General features: G+C 41.4%; 1 protein-coding gene across 1 annotated transcript in view; it reads left to right on the forward strand.

Annotated features, from left to right (window-relative positions):
- The window catches only part of Ago4 (argonaute RISC component 4), a 45,938-nt gene that overhangs the window by 20,225 nt on the left and 2,817 nt on the right, over positions 1-22,896 (forward strand). The window contains exons 7-16 of the mRNA XM_017797896.2: positions 570-717; positions 932-1,051; positions 1,177-1,305; positions 1,494-1,627; positions 3,247-3,431; positions 5,032-5,191; positions 9,537-9,852; positions 9,993-10,127; positions 21,767-21,868; positions 22,157-22,356. Of these exons, the coding sequence (XP_017653385.1) occupies positions 570-717; positions 932-1,051; positions 1,177-1,305; positions 1,494-1,627; positions 3,247-3,431; positions 5,032-5,191; positions 9,537-9,852; positions 9,993-10,127; positions 21,767-21,868; positions 22,157-22,356 (1,629 nt within the window). The remainder of the gene's footprint in view (positions 1-569; positions 718-931; positions 1,052-1,176; positions 1,306-1,493; positions 1,628-3,246; positions 3,432-5,031; positions 5,192-9,536; positions 9,853-9,992; positions 10,128-21,766; positions 21,869-22,156; positions 22,357-22,896) is intronic.

Below are 22,896 nucleotides of genomic sequence, written 5' to 3' on the forward strand. Positions count from 1 at the left end.
ATCTATCTATCTATCTATCTATCTATCTATCATCTATCTATCTATCTATCTATCTATCTATCATCTATCATCTTCTATCATCTATCTATCAATCATCTATTTATACTAACCCACCCCTGATATTTCCTAAATTACAAGAACAAGCTTCATTTTTTGTGTGTGTGTGTTTTAATCTTTTTGAGATAGGGTCTCCCTATAGCCCCAGCTGGCCTGGAACTCACTAGATAGACTGGACTGGCCTTGAACTCACAGAGATCCACCTGCTTCTGCCTCTCAAGTGCTGGGTTTAAAGGTGTGTGCCACTATGCCTGGCTGTTAGATTTTGTTTACTTGTTTGAAAAAGTTCTAAATAGTCTTTCTGTCCTCTAGCAATCTTTTTGAGATAGGGTCTCCCTATAGCCCCAGCTGGCCTGGAACTCACTAGATAGACTGGACTGGCCTTGAACTCACAGAGATCCACCTGCTTCTGCCTCTCAAGTGCTGGGTTTAAAGGTGTGTGCCACTATGCCTGGCTGTTAGATTTTGTTTACTTGTTTGAAAAAGTTCTAAATAGTCTTTCTGTCCTCTAGCTTTCCTCTGCAGCTAGAAAATGGTCAAGCTATGGAATGTACAGTAGCTCAGTATTTTAAGCAAAAGTATAGTCTGCAGCTGAAATATCCCCATCTTCCCTGTCTTCAAGTGGGACAAGAACAGAAGCATACATACTTGCCACTTGAGGTGAGATAAATGAAGTTTGCTTTTGCCAATTTCTTGAATTAAAGAAAAAAGAAGGGTTCTAAACTAGTGTTAGAATTTAGTCTTTCTAAAGTATTTGGGAGGTATCTATTAAATAATGATTTTTATTATTCTGGAAATGGAAGATATATAATCGTTTGATGAAGATAGAGAAGCCCATTGCTACACAAACTAGCCTCTCTTTGTCTCTTGGTAGGTCTGTAATATAGTGGCAGGACAGAGGTGTATAAAGAAGCTCACAGACAATCAGACATCCACAATGATCAAGGCCACAGCGAGATCTGCTCCTGATAGACAGGAAGAAATCAGTAGACTGGTCAGTAAACATGGTCTTCAAGATTAGCCAACTCTGAGATGAAAAAAAAACAAAAGAATAAAAAATTCCTGACAGGACATAGTTCCTCTTTGGTTTTTATATATGCAGGCTTTCCTGTTCTTTAGGTGAAGAGTAACAGCATGGTGGGTGGACCTGACCCATACCTTAAAGAATTTGGGATTGTTGTCCACAATGAGATGACAGAGCTCACAGGCAGGGTGCTCCCAGCTCCAATGCTGCAGTACGGAGGCCGGGTAAGCTGCTTCCATGCCGATCAAAATGAGACTTCTCATCACACTGTTGAATTTACCTGTAGTTGTGTTCATTATTACTTTCTGTCTTCTAGCTCATACCAAATAAAGTTTTATTTGTTCCCTCCTCAACATTAAAATGGCCTTAGATTTTAATAGCTTTTCTCTTTTCTTTTGTTTCTTTTCTAAAGAATAAAACAGTAGCCACACCCAACCAGGGTGTCTGGGACATGCGAGGAAAGCAGTTTTATGCTGGCATTGAAATTAAAGTTTGGGCAGTGGCTTGTTTTGCGCCTCAGAAACAATGTAGGGAAGATTTACTGAAGTGAGTATCCCATTTTCAGTTTAATACTATCCCTTCCAGATATGAAAGTCCAATCTTTATATGGATGTGCTGGGTACACTGGCACTAAACCCTCGATGCCCATAGTGACTCCACCGGGCTGTTTACAAAGGCGCTGTGTTATATTGTGAACTTGAAGATTACACTAAGAATCTGACTCGGCTTCTGTGTGTTTAGAGTAGAAACTTGGGAGCAACAAGGCTGAAGCAGTGCTATTGGGGCATCTTCAGTTCTTAGTGGAGGCTTCCTTCTTTCCTTTGGTGCTTTATCTTTTCAGGTGAAGATAAAAATGGTTTTTAGTATATAATTATAGCTTACTAGTGAAGTTGTTTTACTGCAGGTAATTAGCTAAGAGTATTAGATCACATCTTACAGATACAGCCTTGTGTGGACATTCATGAGAACAGCTAAAAAAAAAAAAAAAGTAGACCAGGCTGGCCTTGAACTCACAGAGATCCGCCTGCCTGTGCCTCCCAAGTGCTGGGAGTACAGGCGTGCACCTTTGAGACAGGGTCTCCCTGTAGCCCCAGCCGCCTGGAACTCACTATGTAGACCAGGCTGGCCTTGAACTCACAGAGATCCGCCTGCCTGTGCCTCCCAAGTGCTGGGAGTACAGGCGTGCACCTTTGAGACAGCTCTCCCTGTAGCCCCAGCTGTCCTGGAACTCACTATGTAGACCAGGCTGGCCTTGAACTCACAGAGATCCGCCTGCCTGTGCCTCCCAAGTGCTGGGAGTACAGGCGTGCACCTTTGAGACAGGGTCTCCCTGTAGCCCCAGCCGCCTGGAACTCACTATGTAGACCAGGCTGGCCTTGAACTCACAGAGATCTGTCTACCTCTACCTCCCGAGTGCTGGGATTAAAGGCATGTGCCACCACGCCCAGCCCAAAATGAATTAAATTTTTTAATGTTGATTTCTTTTGATATTATTATTGAACCAAATCCTTTGCTAGTTTGAGTCTAATTCTAAATCTGCTGATTTTGTGATAGCATGCTTATGTGCTCTCAGTTGAGCATAAGCTTGCCTAACTCTTTTGTTTACCAGCTTTGCCAAAATATAGGTTTGAATATTGGTTTGAATATTTTTGAAAAATTCTTTGCCAGGCGTGGTGACTCACGCCTTTAGTCCCAGCATTCAGGAGGCAGAGGCAGGTGGATCTCTGTGAGAGTGAGACCAGCCTGGTGCCAGGCCATAGCAAGTGCCAGGCCAGCTGGGGCTACAGGAGACCCTGTCTCAACAACAACAACAACAGTAAATACACACACACACACACACACACACACACACACACACACACACACACACACACAATGCTGTTCTAGCTCCTAAGGCCCAGAAGAGCCATAATTATTTAGAAATTCAAAATAGTGTTTGGGGATATAGCTCAGTGGCAGAGTACTTGCCTAGTTAATTTCCAGTACCACAAAAATAGTAATATAATAAAAGTTCAAACTGGCAATCTGATAGCTTACTAATGTAGAATGTTCTGTTGTAATTTCAGTGATGCAACTGCCAGTCTGTTTTTGGCAACTAGTTGAAGATTTTTTGTTTGTTTACATGTGAAAATGAAAGCACAGTGCCACTGGTTCTATCTTAACAGGAGTTTCACTGACCAGCTGCGTAAAATCTCCAAGGATGCAGGAATGCCCATCCAGGGTCAGCCATGTTTCTGCAAGTATGCACAAGGTGCAGACAGTGTGGAGCCCATGTTTAAACATCTGAAAATGACATATGTGGGCCTGCAGCTAATAGTGGTTATCTTGCCTGGAAAGACACCAGTATATGGTATGAATCCTTTTAATGTGGAATGAAGGATGATTTCGAGTACAAGGTTTGACAGTCAGGATAAGCTAGGTAATGCTACAGTCACAACCCTGCACTCTCAGTGGTCCAAAGCAGTAGAGGGTGCAGGTGGGGGTATAGCTTAGTGGTGGAGTGTTTTTCCTAGCGTGCTTAACAACAGTTTGATGTCCAACATTGGAAAGAGAAAAAAGAGCAATAAAATGAACTTTAAAAAAAAATTGTTTTAGACAGGGCCTCACTATTTAACCCTGGCTGGCCTTAAACTCAGATCTGTCTGCCTCTGCCCTCCATGTGCTGGATTAAAGATGTGCACCACCATGCCTGGCCAAAACTAACTTATTTTTCTTTTCTTTCTTTCTTTCTTTCTTTCTTTCTTTCTTTCTTTCTTTCTTTCTTTCTTTCTTTCTTTCTCTTTCTTACTTTCCTTTCCTCTTTCCTTTTCCCTTTCCTTTCTTTTCTTCTTAATTTTCTTTCCTTTTTCCTGTCCTTTCTTTTCCTACCTTTCTTTCTTGAGAAAAGATCTCATGTAAGTCAGGCAGACCTCGAACTCATTGTGTAGTGAATGACTGTGAATTTAGGCTCCTCCTGCTTCTCCTGCTGCCACCTTCCAAATGCTAGGATTACAGACATGCACCACCATACCTTATCTGTGTGGTACTAGGGATCAAACCCAGGGTTTTGTGCATGCTAGGCAAGCACTCTACCAACTGAGCTACATCCCCAGCCCAAGATTTATTTCTTGTTCCTCTTCTATGTCCACTGAGGGTAGACAATGGCCTCTGCTCCATGTAATCATGTCCTTCTCACTCCAAAAACTGACTTGGAAGAGCAGCCACTGTTTAGAATGTTACCACTCCCCCAAGTTTTCCTTTCTGCATCTGGAAATAACCAACTGTAAGGCCTTACACAACTAAGAGTGAGAGCGTGACTACAGATGGGGGCAGGAAATGCTGTAGAGGCCTCCTTCCATAGTCCAGGGAGCTGGAGGAAGTAGAATGTCTTGTGAAGAGCACTTAGGACTATCAAAATGGGGAGAGTGGAGACTAGTGAGGGAGCCTGCCACTTCTAAAAGAGAATGTGCTTAGTTTGTATCTACTGTTAAAAGAGTGATACAGAGTTCTTTTGGTTATCATCTGAGAGTGTAAGAGGGTACAGACAGCCCTTAAACTTTATCAAATGTCTTCAACCCTCTCTATATTTGCTGTTTTTGTTACCTTCTATTTAACTCTAATGTTTAGGGGGGAAAAGTAAAATTCAAAGGGTGGATGTGTGCTTAGAGAGGGAGGAGCCAGTAGATTAATTCCTGTGTGTGAGAGAGGAAACCTCTGGGGACTAAGGGAGTTTGGCAGACAACACCAAAGAATAAAGGAACTGGGCTGGCTTCTGGGTCTGAGGAAGGGAAGAAAGGAGAGGCTGTCCTGGAGGTTTAGGAGATGAAAGTACTGACATAGGAGACCTGCATCTAGCACTTTATACCATGTATAAATGTTCTGTAAATGTTAATGTTTGGGGCTTTTTCCTTTATTCTTAGTAATTAGGTAATTAAATATTTTTAAAGTAATTACTTGACTTGTTTTTATAGCGGAGGTGAAGCGTGTTGGAGATACCCTTCTAGGTATGGCCACACAGTGTGTCCAGGTAAAAAATGTTGTGAAGACCTCACCCCAAACCCTTTCCAACCTTTGCCTGAAGATAAATGCAAAGCTTGGAGGAATTAATAATGTGCTTGTACCTCACCAAAGGTAAGATCTTGAATTGTTTTTCCTACTTTTGTTTAAAATATAAATCACTTAATTTATGGTAAAGAATATACATTTCAGCCAGGTATGATGGTTACACATCTGTAATCTCAGCACTTGGGGAAGGTAAGGCATAAGGATCATGAGTTCCATGGCAGTCTGGACTACATAGCAAGACTCTGTCTTTAAAAAAAACAAGGAGCTAGGCGTGGTGGTGCATGCCTGTAGTCCCAGCACTTAGGAGGCAGGCGGATCTCTGTGAGTTCAAGGCCAGCCTGGTCTACATAGTGAGTTCCAGAACAGCTGGGACTACAGGGAGACCCTGTCTCAAAAAAACCAAAAAAAAAAAAAAAAAAGAAGAAGAGCAAAAACAAGGGCTGGGGACTAGAGACCCTGGTTAAGCACACTTACTGCTTGTCCAGAGGACCCAGCACCCATATGGCAGCTAACAACTGTCTGTAACTCCAGTTTCAGAGGACCCAATGCCCTGTTCTGGCTTCTGTGGGCATTGCATTTATGTGGTATACTTATATACATGCAGCAAAACATTCATACATATAAAATAAAAATAAACAAACTGGGCTGGAGAGATGGCTCAGTGGTTAAGAATACTGACTGCTCTTGCAGAGGACCTGGGTTCGATTCTCAGCACACACATGGCGGCTACGAACCGTCATTAACTCCAGTTCCAGGGGAATGGAAGCCCTCTTCTGACCTCCGTGGCATTGCATGATACAGGTGCACTCACTTACATGCAGGCAGTACACTCATACACATAAAATAAAAATTTTTTAATTAAAAAAAATTTTTAAAAACAAAAAACAAGTCAATCCCAGCACTTGGGAGGCAAAGGAAGGTGAATCTCTGTGAGTTCAAGGCCAGCCTGGTCTATATAAGCGAGTTCCAGGCCAGCTGGGGCTACCGGGAGACTCTGTCTCAAAAGGACCAATTAGTTAATTAATTAAAAACAGAAAACAAGACCCGGCATATAATTAAGTGGTAGAGTGCTTGCCTAGCAAGACAGCCTGATCTGCATAGCAAGTTCAAGGCCAGACAGGGCTACATAGTGAGACCCACACAGATGGGCTGGAGAGATGGCTCAGTAGGTAAGACCACACTGGCTGCTCTCACAGAAGACCCAGGTTTGAATCCCATCACCCACATGGCAGCTAACAACCACTTGTAACTCCAGTTCAAGGGAATCCAGAGCCCTCTTCTGACCTCTGTGGGCATTGCATGACATGAGTGCACTTACATATGTATAGGCAATACACTCATACACTAAAATAAAAATAAACAATTTAGCAAAATAAATAAATAAAAACAACAGAAACCCACATCAAAAATATACATTTCAGTTACTATTTCTTATATATGTACATACCCATATACTCACCATTTAGTTAAGATTTAGAACGTTCCCAGACCCCATCAGGCTTTCCCTTGTCCTTTCAAATAGACCTCCCTCAGGGCCAGGAATGTAGCTTACTGGTATAGTACTTGCCTATTATGTGAGACCCTGAGTTCAGGTTCCAGTACTACAAACAACCAGACAAACGGACAGATAACCTCCAAAGAAACCACTGTGTTGACCTCTGTCACCACAGATTGATGTTGCCTTTTTTTGATCTTCACATAAATAGAATCACTGATATGGTGTATACTACTTTGCATTATCTTCTTTTGCTCAACTTACATTGTTGCGTTTAATAGTTGATTCATTTTCATTGCTATGAGGGTTTTTTTTGTTTTGGTTTGGTTTTTTTTTTCGGTCTTTTTGAGACAGGGTTTCTCTGTAGCGCCAGCTGGACTAGAACTCACTATGTAGACCAGGCTGGCCTTGAACTCACAGAGCTCCGCCTGCCTCTGCCTCCCAAGTGCTGGGACTACAGGCATGCGCCACCATGCCCGGCTGCTATGAGTTATTTTATTATGTAAATAAATCACAATTTTTTGTAGTCTACCATTTATATTGCCATATATTCATTGTACAATCCTATAGAATTGGTGGATGTAAGCATTCTTTCTCTTGTATGAGACTCCAGATGTGGCTTTGCTGAGTAACAGAGAATGTAGTTACAGAGAACACATATACTTAGCCTTAATAGATAAAGTCAAGTATTTTTCCAAAGTTGCCTATACCAATTTACATTTTCACTGAGCATTCTAGCAGCGCCATATCTTTTTTTTTTTTTTTTTTTTTTTTTTTTTTTTGTCTTTTTGAGACAGGGTCTCTCTGTAGCTCTAGCTGGCCTGGAACTCACTATGTAGACCAGGCTGGCCTTGAACTCATAGAAAGCTGCCTGCCTCTGCCTCCCTAGTGCTGGGATTGAAGGCATGTGCCACCACGCCCGGCTATAAATACATTTTTTTATGTTGTGTTTTGTTTTTCCACTCTGATAAATACTGGCTTTGTTGTTGTTGCTGGTGGTGGTGTTTTGAGACAGCTTCTTATTATGTAGTCCTGGCTAGTGTGTAAGTGACTTCGTTGACTCAGTATAACCTTGAACTTGTGATCTTTCCATCTCTGCTTCCCAAATGCTGGGATTATAGTCATGCATCACCATGTCTATATTGAGGAACATTTTATTGTGGTTGTGATAGTACTGCTACGTATCAAATCCATGGCCTTATATGAGCTGCATCAGCCTTCTACCACTGAGTTTCATTTCCAGCTCTTAGAAATTCCTAATGAGAGTTTAATTATTATTTTTATGTCTTATTAAGAACCCTTCTCTCCCCATCCCACCTTATAAATTTTCATTTAAATTCACATTTATCAGATTGACTTTAGAGTAGCCCAACACAGACAAGATGATGATATCATTAACAGAGCATTGCCTGAGAGTGGAAAAATTGAGTGTTCCTGCCCATGCAAATTTTTAAGATTTCTAGGCCTCAGTTCCTTGTTTATGAAGATAGTAAGTGTGCCTTCTCCATTCCAATTATTGTTTTCATGTGAAATCGTGTATGTGAAAGTGGTTTGAAAAGTTAAACTTGGAACTGTAGTATGCAGCCTTGGTCACTGCTATACTTGAAGGAAGGTGAGACCGAGTACCTGGTGTACAGTTTTCCTCTGAAACTTGTAGGTAAATAAATCCTTCCTGAAACACTGGTGATGAGGCACACAGTCACAAGGAAAGCTAACCCAACCTCTTGAATCATTTCATTTTACTCCAAATATGTGAGATTGGGGGCTTAGAGCATGTTCTTTTTTGTCAACTTCTTGAGTTTGGATTCTGATCTTGTACATTATTTTTTTATGTCTCTTTTTTATTTATTGTTTTTGTTTTGTTATTGCTGTTGCTGTTGTTTTAGACAAAGGTTTTGCTACATAGCCCAGGCTGGTCTGGAACTCAAAATCTTCCTGTCGCCATCTTTTAAGAATAAAGGATTACAGATATGTGCCTGGCTCTATCTATCTATCTATCTATCTATCTATCTATCTATCTATCTATCTATCTATCTATCTATGTGTGGTTTATGTCTTTTCTTTTTTTCTTTTTATTTCTTTTTCTTTTATTCTTTTGAGGTAAGGTCTCCCTATAGCCACAGCTGGCCTGGAACTCACTAGTAGACCAGGCTAGCCTCAATCTCACAGAGATCTGCTTGCCTCTGCCTCCTAAACCCTAGAATTAAAGCCATGTGCCACTCTTTTGGTGTTGGGCCTCATGTAGTCCAGGCTGGCCTCAAACTCATTATGAAGCCAAGGATAATCTTGAACTCTTCATCCTCCCCCTTCCACCTATGGGTTGAGTGCTGAGATTACAGGCACCACCACACCCAGCTTTTTTTTACTAACTTTTGCCAGAAAAGCATTCATATTTTTTCCATTCATTCCTTGGATAGAGAAATCAGTGGCAAAAATGATTTCATATTTTCAGCAAATATTTATTGAGTGCCAAGTATAAGATAAGAAATATTCTAGGCACTAGGGATGTAGCAATGACCAACACAAATAAAAACAAAGTTCCTACCCTTGGAGAAATTATAGTCATGTGCATATGGGTGTATGTCTAGACAAAAAATAAAAAGTAGAATATATGGTATTTAGTGATGTTGGTATATATATATATATATGCACACCATCTGGGTATACACATACATATGTAATAAGTGAAAACACTGTGGAGAAAAATAAAACCAAAAGAATAAACTTGATTCTCTTCTCTCTAAATTTCATATTTTAATGAGAACTGAGGTTTGGAAGGCTAGTTTTCTTTCTTAATGTCCATAAGTCCTCTCTTCTAAGACTATACCTATGGTAATCTCTGGTGATAAATTTTTCTAGACCCAAAGATTTATACCTGTATGTCTTGAGTGGCACTGTCTCCTTAAATCTGAACAGGCCCTCGGTGTTCCAGCAGCCTGTCATCTTTCTGGGAGCAGATGTCACTCATCCCCCTGCAGGAGATGGGAAGAAGCCCTCCATTGCAGCTGTGGTAGGCAGCATGGATGGCCACCCCAGCCGGTACTGTGCCACAGTTCGGGTCCAGACATCCCGACAGGAGATTTCCCAGGAGCTCCTCTACAGTCAGGAGGTCATTCAGGACCTGACAAACATGGTTCGAGAGCTGCTGATTCAGTTCTACAAGTCCACACGCTTCAAACCGACTCGCATCATCTATTACCGTGGAGGGGTATCCGAGGGACAGATGAAACAGGTATTCACATCAGCCCAGTGTTGTCCTTTGGGATTTCTAGGAACCTAACAGAGCTTCCTCCCATCTGCTGCTTGGTAAATAAGATCTGAGGAATTCTAGGCAAGTTCTCAATGAAACAAAATTCCACTTCTGTCTCCTAGGTAGCTTGGCCAGAGCTAATAGCAATTCGAAAGGCTTGTATAAGCTTGGAAGAAGACTACCGGCCAGGAATAACATATATTGTGGTACAAAAGAGACATCATACACGACTCTTCTGTGCAGATAAAACAGAAAGGGTAAGAAGACATGGTATAAGCTTCCTTATCTGACTGTGTGGAAAGTAAATGTGGTTTTGAATAGATGTATACAGTTTCCCCCTAAAATCTGATGTATCTAATTTTGATTTAATAAATATATTAACTACATTTGAACTTAGATGACCAATTTTAAATAACATATTTCAAGAATGAATATTCTCTTATGTGACAGAAATGCTGGTTTTTAGAGTTTTGGGAGGGGAGGGTTGGGGAGTTGTATATTGCCTTTCTCATTGCCATGACAAAATATTTGACAAAAGCAACTTAAGGAAGGAAATATTTATTTTGACTCACAGTTCCATGGTACAGTCCATGATGACAGGGAAGTCATGGCAGTAGGAATTTGAGGCAGCTGGTAACATTACATTTATAGTCAAGACACAGAAAGTGCTCAGCTCACTTTCTCTTTTCTATTCTGTCTGGAACCCCATCCCGTGGAACAGTGCCATCTATGGTTAGAGTGACTCTTCCCACGTCAATAAACCTAATCTAGAAAGTCCCTCACATTCATACTCAGAGATTTTTGTCTCCTAGGTGATTTTAGGTCCTGTCAGGTTGACAATCAATACTAACTGTCATAGGTTGGTTGTTTGGGTTTTGAGGTAGTGCTGCTCAGAAACTTGCCAGGTACATTATTACAGGCAACCTCAAAGTAGAAGGCTCTCTCTCTCTCTCTCTCTCTCTCTCTCTCTCTCTCTCTCTCCACACACATGCACGACACGTGTGTGTGTGTTGCTGGGAATCAAACCCAGGACCTCACACATGCCTTTTGCTACTTTTTGTTGCCAGTGCTTAAACTACATAGGTTCTTGGGCATGAAGAGTCTCCTCAGTGATATTTTATATCAGTTCAGGGAATTATTGGAGTATATATATTGGTTGATTATAATGTCACACTTATTAACCACTTCAAGGCAAGATACTTCACCTCTCTAAGCCATAATAAAACTTACCATGATTTGACGTAGGATCTTTCTTTCTTTCTTTTTTTTTTTTTTTTTTTTTTGGTGTTTTTGAGACAGGGTCTCCCTGTAGCCCCAGAACTTGCTATATAGACCAGGCTGGCCTTGAACTCACAGAGCTCCACCTACATCTGCCTCCCAGGTGCTGGGATTAAAGGTGTGCACCACCAAACCTGGCAGATTTTTCTTTTCTAAAATTTATTTATTTGTGTCTGTGTCTGTGTATGTGCACCTGAATGTGTGTGCAGGTTTGTATACCTATGCACATGCAGAGGCCAGAGAAGGCATCAGGTGGCCTCTTTCACTCTCTGCCTATTCCTTTGAGGCAGGTCTCTAAACCTGAGGCTTCCATCTTGTTGGCAAGGCTAGAAGACAGCAAGCTGTGGTGGTCTTCCTGTCTCTGTTCCCCTTAAAGCGGGGGTTACAAACATTTTCAAGGACACTCGGCTTGTTACTTGAGTGCTGGGATCCAAATTCTGTTCCTTATGGTTATGGAGCAGGTGCTCTTACCTGAGTTATCGCTCCAGCCCCAGATTTTGGATTTTTCTAGTTTTTAAAATATTTTATTTATTATTTTTATTTTATGTGTATGTGCATATTGCCTGCATGTGTGTAAGTTATTTTATGTGTATGAGTGTATTGCCTGCATGTGTGTAAGTGCACTCGTGTTGTGTAATGCCCATGGAGGTCAGAAAAAGGTGTCAGATCCTAGAGTTAAGGATGGTTGGTAGCTGCCACGTGGGTGCCGGGAATTGAACCTGGGTCCTCTGCAAGATCAGCCAGTGCTCTTAACCACTGAGCCATCTCTCTAGCCCTGGATTTTTCTATTTTATGTTGATTAAGCAATATATGTTGTGAAAGTTGTCTGCATTCTATAGTAGCCATGCTTTGAACTTTGAATTTGATTTTGTCCAGGGCTAGAGATGAACAGTGCAGTAGTCTCTTACAATGCAGCCACTGTCACTTAAGTAAACAGTTGATACTCTAAAGAGTGCCTTATTGCAAAACTATGATATTCAGAAGATTAGGATTAAGCAAATTTTTTATTTATGAAAACTTTAATTTATGAGTTTATTGAACATAATCCTTTTTTTTTTTTTTTGGTCTTTTTGAGACAGGATCTCCCTGTAGCCCCAGCTGTCCTGGAACTCACTATGTAGACCAGGCTGGCTTTGAACTCACAGAGATCCGCCTGCCTCTGCCTCCCAAGTGCTTGGATTAAAGGCATGTGCCACCACGCCTGGCCCCTTTGCTTTTTTAATTTATTATTTTTATTTTATGTGTATGCATGTATTGCTTGCATGTAGGTAAGTACACCCATGTCGTGCAATGCCCACGGAGGTCAGAAGAGGCTGTCGGATCCCCTGGGACTGGAGTTACAGACAGTTGTTAGCTGCCATGTGGGTGCTGGGATTCAAACCCAGGTCTTCTGCAAAGAACAACCAGTGTTCTTAACCGCTGAGCCATCTCTCCAGCCCCCTGAACATAATCCCTTTGTAAACTGAAGAATATCTGTATTCTCACCTGTAAGATCTGATTATGTTCCAGGACAGCTGGGGCTACAGGGAGACCCTATCTCAAAAAGACCCCCCCCCAAAAAATTTGATTATGAACAATATCTAGGCATGGTGGTATATTTTGGAGGGTAAAGCAGGAAGATCATGAGTTCCAAGTTAGAATGGTTATCTAGTGAGATCCTGTCTCAAAAGAAAGAACAAATGCTGGAGATGTAGCTGAGGGGGTAGACTATCAGCCTAGCATAAACAAAGCCCTGGGTTCAGTTCCTAGCAACACATCCTCAGTAACATAGACTGTTCATGACCAGGCTGGGCTACCTGAGACCCTGTCTCAAAAACAAAAACAAAACAGCAGAAAAGAATATTATCTAGTTCATGAGATGTAGTGAAGATTAAATTAATGAATTAATAAATGTTCATTTAGGTTATAACTCTGAGCACTTATTAAAAGATGTTTTCCATTATCTATTTACTTTTCAAATATTTATTTTATTATCATTTTTGTTTGTTTGTTTGAGACAGAGTCTCCCTGTAGCCCCAGCTGACCTGGAACTCCCTATGTAGACCAGACTGGCCTTGATCTGAGATTCACCTGCCTCTGCTTCCCCAGTGCTGGGTTTAAAGGCATGCACCACCACACCCAGCTATTTTATTATTTTAAATTATGTGTATGTGTGTAGGTATATGCATGTGAATGCTGAGGCCTGAGGATGCCAGAAGCATCAGATCCTCCTGGACCTGGACTTACAGGAGGTTGTGAACCACTCAAGGTGGGAGCTAGAAATTGAAACTGGGTCTTCTGCAAGAGCAACATGTATACTTAACCACTGAGCCAACTCTCTAGCCCCCATTATCTATTTATGATTTGATATGTATGTGTAAAAACCACTCAAGGTGGGAGCTAGAAAGTGAAACCAGGTCTTCTGCAAGAGCAACATGTATACTTAACCACTGAGCCAACTCTCTAGCCCCCATTATCTATTTATGATTTGATATGTATGTGTAAAAACCACTCAAGGTGGGAGCTAGAAAGTGAAACCAGGTCTTCTGCAAGAGCAACATGTATACTTAACCACTGAGCCAACTCTCTAGCCCCCATTATCTATTTATGATTTGATATTTATGTGTAAAATGTATAAGTTGCAAGTACATAGTACTGGCTAACTTTGTTTCTTGGATTTTTTTCGTGATATGATTTCATCTTATCCAGGCCCAGGAAGGACCAGATCTTTTCTGTTGCTTAATCATGTAATCTTCTTTGCTACTCCCATTATTTTCTAGTACACTCGTAGTTTTTTGTCTCTTTTCCAAGAATGAGATGTTTATTTTTGGTTTCTGAATCATGAGAGAACTGAAATTCTTTTCCCCAGTGGTTCCCAATCTACCAATCAGTCTATATGAATTTTTTGTCTTCTAAATTGTTCTGATTCAGTAGAAATTTATAGATTTTGCTATTATAGATTCTCTGAATGCTTGCCTGAAATCTGAGCAGAAACTATCCTGCCACCCATCTTTCATTGCAAGGTTTCCTCTCTTCTCTGTAAACTTGCTATCCTTGTAGTTTTAAGACCTGGATTATCCGGCTGGAGAGATGGCTCAGTGGTTAAGAACACTGGTTGTTCTTGCAGAAGATTCGGGTTTGAATCCCAGCACCCACTTGGCAACTAACAACTGTCCATAACCCAGGGGATCTGACAGCCTCTTCTGACCTCCACAGGCACTGTACAACATGGGTGCACTTACCTACATGCAGTCAATACATGCATACACATAAAATAAAAATAATAAATAAAATAAAATAAAATAAAAAAAGACCTGGATTATCTGCCCTCCTCCCCTCAGTGCTGGGAATAGAGTCCAGGGCCTTTCATGTGCCAAGAAGCACTTTACCATTGAACTATATCTCCAGAGCCTGAGTTACCTTTCTTTTTAAAAAAAAAATAAATTTGTTTCTTTTGTCTATGAATGTACTGTCTGCATGTATGTAAGTGCACCCATGTTGTGCAATGTCTATGAAGGCTAGAAGAGTGTTGTATCCCCTGAAGCTGGAGTTAAGGACAATTGTTAGCTGCATGTGGGTACTGGGAATTGAACCTGGGTTCTCTGCAAGAACAGCCAGTGCTCTTAACCATTGAGCCATCTCTCCAGCTCCCTGGAGTATCCTATAGTTCTGGTTTTACCATCCAACGTCACCAACCTTTCAAGATTGACAGTTACAGTTCTTTGGTTTACTTTATGCCCTGACCAACATTTCTGATTCTCTGTCCTTCTCCAGCTCCAAAATATATCCATTTACTCATCTGCTTTGCTTCTCCAGACTTGTAGGAGTTGCTGAGGGAACAAATCACTTATTTAGTTATGAACCATGTTATAAATACAAGATAGCAAATTTTAAACCTTAAATGCTGTAACTTTTTAAAAATATTATTTTTTTTTTATGTGTATGAGTGTATTGCCTGCATGTATGTGAGTGCACCCATGTCGTGCAATGCCGCGGAGGTCAGAAAAGGGCATTGGATTCCCCTGGAACCTAGAGTTAAGGACAGTTCGTAGCTGCCATATGGGGTGCTGGGAACTGAACCCGGGTCCTCTGCTAGAGCAGTCAGTGCTCTTAACTGCTGAGCCATCTATTTCTCCAGCCCCTGTAATTTTATTTGTAACATTTGTCCCAAACCTTTATAATTTTTTTTTGTCTTTTTGAGACAGGGTCTCCCTGTAGCCCCAGCTGTCCTGGAACTCCCTATGTAGACCAGGCTGGCCTCAAACTCACAGAGATCCGCCTGCCTCTGCCTCCCAAGTGCCGGGATTAAAGGCGTGCACCACCACGCCCCACCTACCTTTAGATTTTTTTTAAGTCCCCTATCCTATCTGTGATTCCTTAATGCCAGCCAAGAACTACCTTCTGATTGACAGTGTAGTGCTGAACATAGTTGCCTTCTGAAGTCTTTGTTTTCTCAGAAAGCAAGATCTGAAAGGCAATTACCTCTCCTTTGTTTTCCAACTTACTTACTTTCTATCTCACCTCGCAGGATAATCTATGTTTTTCACCCCAATTCTTTCATTCTTTCTTCCTTCTCTAGAGCCTCACTTTGTTAATGACCCATATTTTAAAAAGTTTAGGCTTCCTAGTTTTTTCCTTTTTATTATTTTTTTCTTTTTTTACTCTGTAGCCCTGGGTAGCTTGGAACTCACAGAGACCCACCTGCCTTTGCCTCCCAAAAGTGTTGAGATTAAAGGTGTGCTCTACCATACCCAGTTTAAAGATATATATATATATATATAAGAGAGAGAGGGAGAGAGAGAGAGAGAGAGAGAGAGAGAGATATAGAGAGAGAGAGAGAGAGAGAGAGAGAAAAAGAATGAGGGGGTAGGGAGAGATAGCTCAGCAGTTAAGAGTATTGACTGCTTTTGCAGAAGACCCAGGTTCGATTCTCAACACCCACATGTCCATAACTCCAGTTCCAGGGGATCTGATGTTCTATTCTGACCTCCGTGAGCATTGCACAACATGGGTGCACTTACACACATGCAAGCCATACACTCATACACATAAAATAAAAAAATAAAATTGTTTAGAAAAAATAAGACCGGTGCTGTACACACACACACACACACACACACACACACACACACACACACACACGTGTATGAACTACAGTGCATGTGTGGAGGTCACTTGTGAAGTTGATTCTCTCTACTGTGTAGGTCTTAAGGATGGAACCCACGTCATCAGCCACTGAGCCATCTCAAAAGCCCTAGTCTTCCGTGTTCCATGTGCTTCTCATACTACAAAGGTTATTCAGTTCTTCCTCAATTACCCCAATAAACATTCGTTAACTCTGCTTCTCCCTCCCACCTGCCACCTTGTCTTCTTTTATAACTTTTCGTTTAGAAGAACAATGACTTGAGTTTCTCTCTCTACCTTCTCACATCAAACTTCATACCTTGACTTTCAGAAAGTTGGAAGTTGAAAGCAAACTTTGGTTGTGTCCTCCATCTCTTGTTCGTCTCTACTCAGGTCAGATTCCCACACGGACCTCTCAGTAGCACTTAAGACAGCACTACCTTCTGTGGCCTTAATAATAGACTTCCAGGTTTACTGCCCACCTCTGCAGTCAGACGCTGACTCTTCTCCTGCCCATCACATACTAATGTGTCCTTGCATTTCACACTTCTCAGCTTCTGCTGTTTTTAGTCTCATCTACTTTCCTTGGCTCGCTTACTTGCTTATCAACTCATAGTTTGGTATGTTTATCCCTAGACTGCTCTATGACTCCTGATTTATGCTTTGAATTACCTCCCAGACATTTTCACTTAGATGCTCTGTAGGCATTGTATCAGTCCAGATAGGCTAGACTGTATGGTGGTGAGAGCAACCAAAACCTATCTTGGAGGTTTTCAAAGACTCATTTCTTGCTCACATTACACATTCACTGTAGTCCTGCCGCACTTGTGACCCTGCTGTCCTGGCTTTGGAACCTGGCTGACAGAGAACCTTGCCAGTCACTGTAGAATAAGGGGGAAAAAATAAGACAAGTTGTGTGCTGGCTCTTAAAGCTTCTGCCTAGAAGTAACAGTTTTCGTCATATTTTATCAGTCAAAGCAATTCACATGGCTACTCCTGAGATAGATGGGTAGAACTCTATAATCTTTCCCCAGGGAAGAGCACAGGAATATTTGGCACCAGTGATACAATCAACCACAGGCCCATCCAAACCTTCCACTTACTGCTTCATCCCCATCCAAAACCTATTCTTCCTCCAGTTTTCCATTTATTCTGTTATTTGGCATCACTGTGTAATATGTCAGCCAAACTAGAAATGCCTCATTCTCCTGTCTTATTGTCCCCACCATGCCCTGTTTGTCAAATAATCCTGAGTTCTGCCCCAAAATCTCTCGTCTCAAGTTCATGCTGCCGTAGGCAGAACATGTCTGTAGTGCAGGAGACTCCTAGCAATCGCCCCGTCTCTTCCTCCTTCACTCTGCTATCAGGGATTGGCGTCTAAAACACACTCATCTGCTCAAAAGGCTCCAAATGTTCCCCCATTGCTTACCAAATACCTTCCTTTGCTCCTCCATGGTTTCCCAGGAGGGCCAAACCAACATGTTGGTTTCTTTTTGCCGTGTCCTCATGCATCTCCCATTTCCTGCTGTGCTTTCTTATCCCTGGAATAACCATGTCCAGCCCTCTCCTCCTCATTGTTTTTGTTAAGGTACACTATCACTACAGTTAAACTCAATCTTTTTAGAGTATAGTTTATAGTTTAGACAAATACATACAGTTCTGTTCATAACCAATCTTTTTTTTTTAAACTATGTTGGAGATTACATCTAGGGCTTCACAAATATAAGCAAATGTTCTACCACTCAGTTAAATCCCCTGGCCCCTTTTTACTTTCTGTTTTGAGAAACAGAAAGTGGCCTTGAAGTCACTCTGTAGCCCAGGCAAGCATTGAGCTTGGGATCCTTCTGCTTCCAGCTCCTGAACAGCTAGGATTACAGGTCTGTGGTGCAAAAAAATTCTGTATGCCCTCTTCTTATCAAACTTTCCCTTACTTCTAACTACTGAAAACCACTAAGACTTCTTAGCTTGTAATTTTGCCATTTCCAGAATGTCATATAAATATGACATGTAGCCTTTAAATTTGGCTCTTTTTAGTTAGTATATCAAATAATGACCTATGTTATTACATATATTAGCAATATGTTCCTTTCTACAAATTTTATTTTTGTTTTATATTGTATGAGTATTTCGTGTGCATGTATTTATTTGTACCACATGCATGCATTGCCCACAGAGGCCAGAAGAGAGCATTGGATATCCTAGAACTGGAGTTATAGGTGGTTGTGAGCCACCATATGGATGCTGTGAACTGAACCTGGGTCTTCTGCAAGAGCAGGATGTATCATTAACTACTGAGCCATTTCTCCAGCCCCAACATGTTCCTTTTTATTTTTGAGTAGTATTCATGATGTGATGATATAGATGAGTCACAGTTTACTTATCTATTACTTAGTTTAGGAGTATTTAGTGTCTGCAGTCTTTATCCCTCTTTCTTTACTTCTTTACATCTTTCCTTCTTTCTTTCCTTCTTTGCTTCCTTCCTTCCTTCATTCTTTCTTTGCTTCCTTCCTTCTCTTTTTCTCTCGCTCACTCACTCTCACTTGCTCTCGCTCTCTCTTGCTCTTTCTCTTGCTTTCTTTCTTTTTCCTTCTTTCCTTTCTTTCATCTTGCTATGTAGCCAGCCTAGCCTCAAATGTGTAACCTTCCTACGTAAGCCTCCTGAGTACTTGAGAGTATGCTGTGTGCCACCATGCCAGACTTCACTCCTTTCTCAACTCCTGCTTACCCTACAAAGCTTTTCCCAGTACTTTGTCTGTCCTTAACATACAGCACTAAGTACTTGCAGCAGGAAGACAAGTTCATTAGTTTTTTCTGCCTCTGGCTCTCATTCTCAACGTCTGCTGCAGAACCTAACACATGGGTGATCAAGCAATAATTGTTGAGTTCAGTGTGTCTGGTTTCCCTTTCTCTAAGGCATAATAGCTTTCAGTTTTCATTTGTAGAAACCTAGAGAGTTTTTAAAAGAGGTTGTGTGGTTAAATAACTTTGGGAAATGCCATATATGTGTATTCTATTGTCTTCTTAAAGATTATACCTGAGATAAATAAAGGTTTTGAGAAATTACACACTAGAAAAGCCTATGGGGGATGTGTGTGTGTGTGTGTCTGTGTGTGTGTGTGTCTGTGTGCCTGTGTCTGTGTCTGTGTCTGTATGTATATGGTACTGAGATTTGTACCCCAGACCCACATGTGACAGGCAAATACTACACTATTGAGTTGTACTTCTATCCCTAAAAAAATGCCCTTGAAACTTCGGTTTAAGCCAGCATTCATCAAATTTGTTTGATATAAAACTCTTAGGCACACTTCAAAACTTATATTCCTAAAGAACACGCTTTGGGGAAAATGCTAGAGCTGTTATATAGTAGGTCCTCTTATTCATGAGGAATCTGTTCTGAGACTCCCCAGTAGACACCTGAAACCTATATATATATATGCTATGTTTTTTCTATACATACATACCTGTGCTATAATTTAATTTATAAATTAGGCATAGTAAGAGATTAACAACAATAATAAAATAGAGCCATGTACTGTGATAAAAGTTATATGAGTTGGGTGTGATATCTTAAACCTGTAATTCCAACACTAAGAGACTGAGGTAGAAAAATTATGAGTTTGAAACTGACCTGGGCTACATTAACTTTCAGGTCAGCCTGGGCTACATAACAAGACCCTGTCTCAAAGAAACAAACATATAGGCCAGGTCTGGTTGTGCATGCCTTTAATTCTAGCCCTCAGGAGGCAGAGGCAAGCAAGCTCTGTGAGTTCCAGGCCAGCCTGGCCTAAAAAAAAAAAAGAAAGAAAGAAAAGAAAACCTATATAAATACCAAAAAAGGAGGTGGCTATGTTCTCTTGCTCCCTCAAACCATGTTTATTCCCTGTCCTAGTTGTTCTTCATTGCTGTGACAAAATACTCTGACCAATACCAACTTGGGGAGGAAAGGGTTTATTTAGCTTACAACTCCCAGGTCACAGTTCATCAGGGAGCCCAAGGTAGGAACTCAGGGCAGGAACCTGGAAGCCGGAACTGAAGCACAGGCCATGGAGGAATGCTGCTTACTGGCTCGCTCCCCTGGCCCCTGCTCACCCTGCTTTCTTAAGCAACACAGGCCCACCTGCCCAGGGGTGGCACTACCCACAGTGAGCTGGGCCCTCCCACATCACTCAACAATCTAGAAAATGCCCTATAGACATGGCCACAGGTCAGTCCAATGGAGGCAATTCCCCAGTTGAGGATCCTTCAACGCAGGTGTGTCAAGTTGACACTAAAGCTATCCAGCACAATTGACCTCTTGTCAACTTGACACACAAACATCACTATTAAACCATAACTTTCCAATTTCTGTCCCCAAGATATGGTGTTAATGTCACAACATAAGACAGTGCAAACTTAAAACCCCACAGTCTTTAAAAAATTCAAACACTTAGAAGTTCATAGTCTCTTTTAAAAGTCTCTTAACTGTGGACTTCTGTAATATCCAAAACAAGTACTGTCTTATTTCAAAGGGAAGAATTGGGCACACCTAAGCAAAACCAAAGTCCAGCAGAGTAGCTCAAAGCTGGACATCTGGGATTCACCCATGATCTTCTGGCCTCCAAAGGGTTCTGGCAACTCCACTTCCCTGACTCTGCTGTCCACAGCACACACAGCTCATCTCGCAGACCCAGGCCAGCTCCATTCCACACCTACTGCTGTCCTTGGTGGTTGTCCCACGGTCCTGGCATCTCCAAAAAGCTGGGGTCTCCACTGAAACTGAGTCCATACCCTCACCAATGACTTCTTCTTGCCTCTCTGGGTGCAAAGCCTCAGATTCTATCCATGACCCCTTCAGTCCTGGGGTCTTAACTGCAACTGAAGCTTCACTTTCACCTATGGCCTTTCCTGGCCTCTGCGTGCCAAGCCTCAGCTGCTCTCTGTGACCCCTTCACGCTTTCAACACCAGAACCATACAGGAGACTCTTACACATTACCAAGTCCTGCTTCCAGCTAGAGATGGAGGTTCGGGTCCCCTCTGTGTGCTGACCCTAAGGAAATACCTCCCAGAAGACGTCACCTCAGTGATGCTGGTCTCTTGTTACTTACAGCTGATTTTTCAGCCCCAGCTAACCAGCATCACTTATCCCAGTAAAGCAAAGGTTTTGCTTCAGGTTCTGGTCTCTTCTTAATCACAGCTGATTCTTCAGCCCCAGATGACCAGAACCCACAGATTCTCAATCCAAAATCTCACACGAACAATGGGATTCAACTTTTCTTTTTATTTGAGACAGGGTCTCACTTATAGCCCAGGCTGACCTTGAACTCATGACAATTCTTCTGCCTCAGTGTTCTCCCCAGTGTTGAGGTTACAGGTATGAATCACTATGACTGACTCAACATCTTGAACTAAACTAGTTTTCAAGACTTCACTTAAGAGCAGATTACCAACTTGTTATCAAAGATAAGGTGGCTATAACACAGTTTGTTACTCTGATGAATAATTACATTTTTTTACTTACTTTTTTTTTTCAATCAGGTGGGGAAAAGTGGCAATGTCCCAGCAGGCACTACTGTGGATAGTACCATCACACATCCATCTGAATTTGACTTTTACCTCTGTAGTCATGCAGGAATTCAGGTAATTTGGAGTCATGCAGGAATTCAGGTAATTTGGAAGCTGTTCCAGATCTTTGACCTGATAGGGGGATGTTTGCCAATTCAACAACTAGCTTCAGTAGACTTGTTATTAAACACTGCTTGACTTTGTTAATTTTTATTTTCCAGAATTGCTATCTTTTGGTTTAGGTATCTACTTGTAGGTGTGCTAGATAGAAATATGTCTGAGTTTAATCATGAGATTTCAGTTCCTTTCTTCTCTTAGTCAACTCATGCTAGAAATACATTAATCATAAAACTTTCTCTCCAGGGAACCAGCCGTCCTTCACATTACCAGGTCTTGTGGGATGACAACTGCTTCACTGCAGATGAGCTCCAGCTACTGACTTACCAGCTGTGCCACACTTATGTGAGGTGCACACGCTCGGTCTCTATTCCAGCCCCTGCATATTATGCCCGGCTTGTGGCATTTAGGGCAAGATATCACCTGGTGGATAAAGATCATGACAGGCAAGTTTCTCAGGCACAGTAAAAATTTCTTTCTATTTTGGAAGCATATTTTCAAAAAACAAGCTATACAGAAAACTGTTTTAAGGTTTAAACTTCCTTTTAGGGTTTAAATTGCAAGGAACAAATAAAATTGTGTAAGGCTTTGAGAACTTATAATATAACTTTTGGTCCAAGACATACTCAGGCTTGTTTATACTTGTATGTGTCTCTAGTGGAGTCTAATTTGAAACTGCCTGTAGTTTTTGAGTACATTTCAGTTCTGCTGAGGTCCTGGGCAGCCTCAAAAGGGGGCCAGCACAATGCCCTGACTCCAGTCACAAGCCTCCCACTTCATCTGTGAGGGAGTCCCAGTTCATATTGCTTCCTGTACAATCCAGAATTCACCAGAGTGAACTTAGGCACATGGAGGTGAGGGGGAGGCAACTATATTCACTCTCAGATAGGGATCTCAAGAGACACACATTTTGACCTGTTACTGAGCTACTAATAAATAGCTAAACAAGGTCTTTGCATTAATTTTCTTTTCGAAATGACCATCTA

This window comes from Nannospalax galili, unplaced genomic scaffold (genome assembly GCF_000622305.1).
Source record: "Nannospalax galili isolate Female #2095 unplaced genomic scaffold, S.galili_v1.0 scaffold1055, whole genome shotgun sequence".
Classification (NCBI taxonomy): domain Eukaryota; kingdom Metazoa; phylum Chordata; class Mammalia; order Rodentia; family Spalacidae; genus Nannospalax; species Nannospalax galili.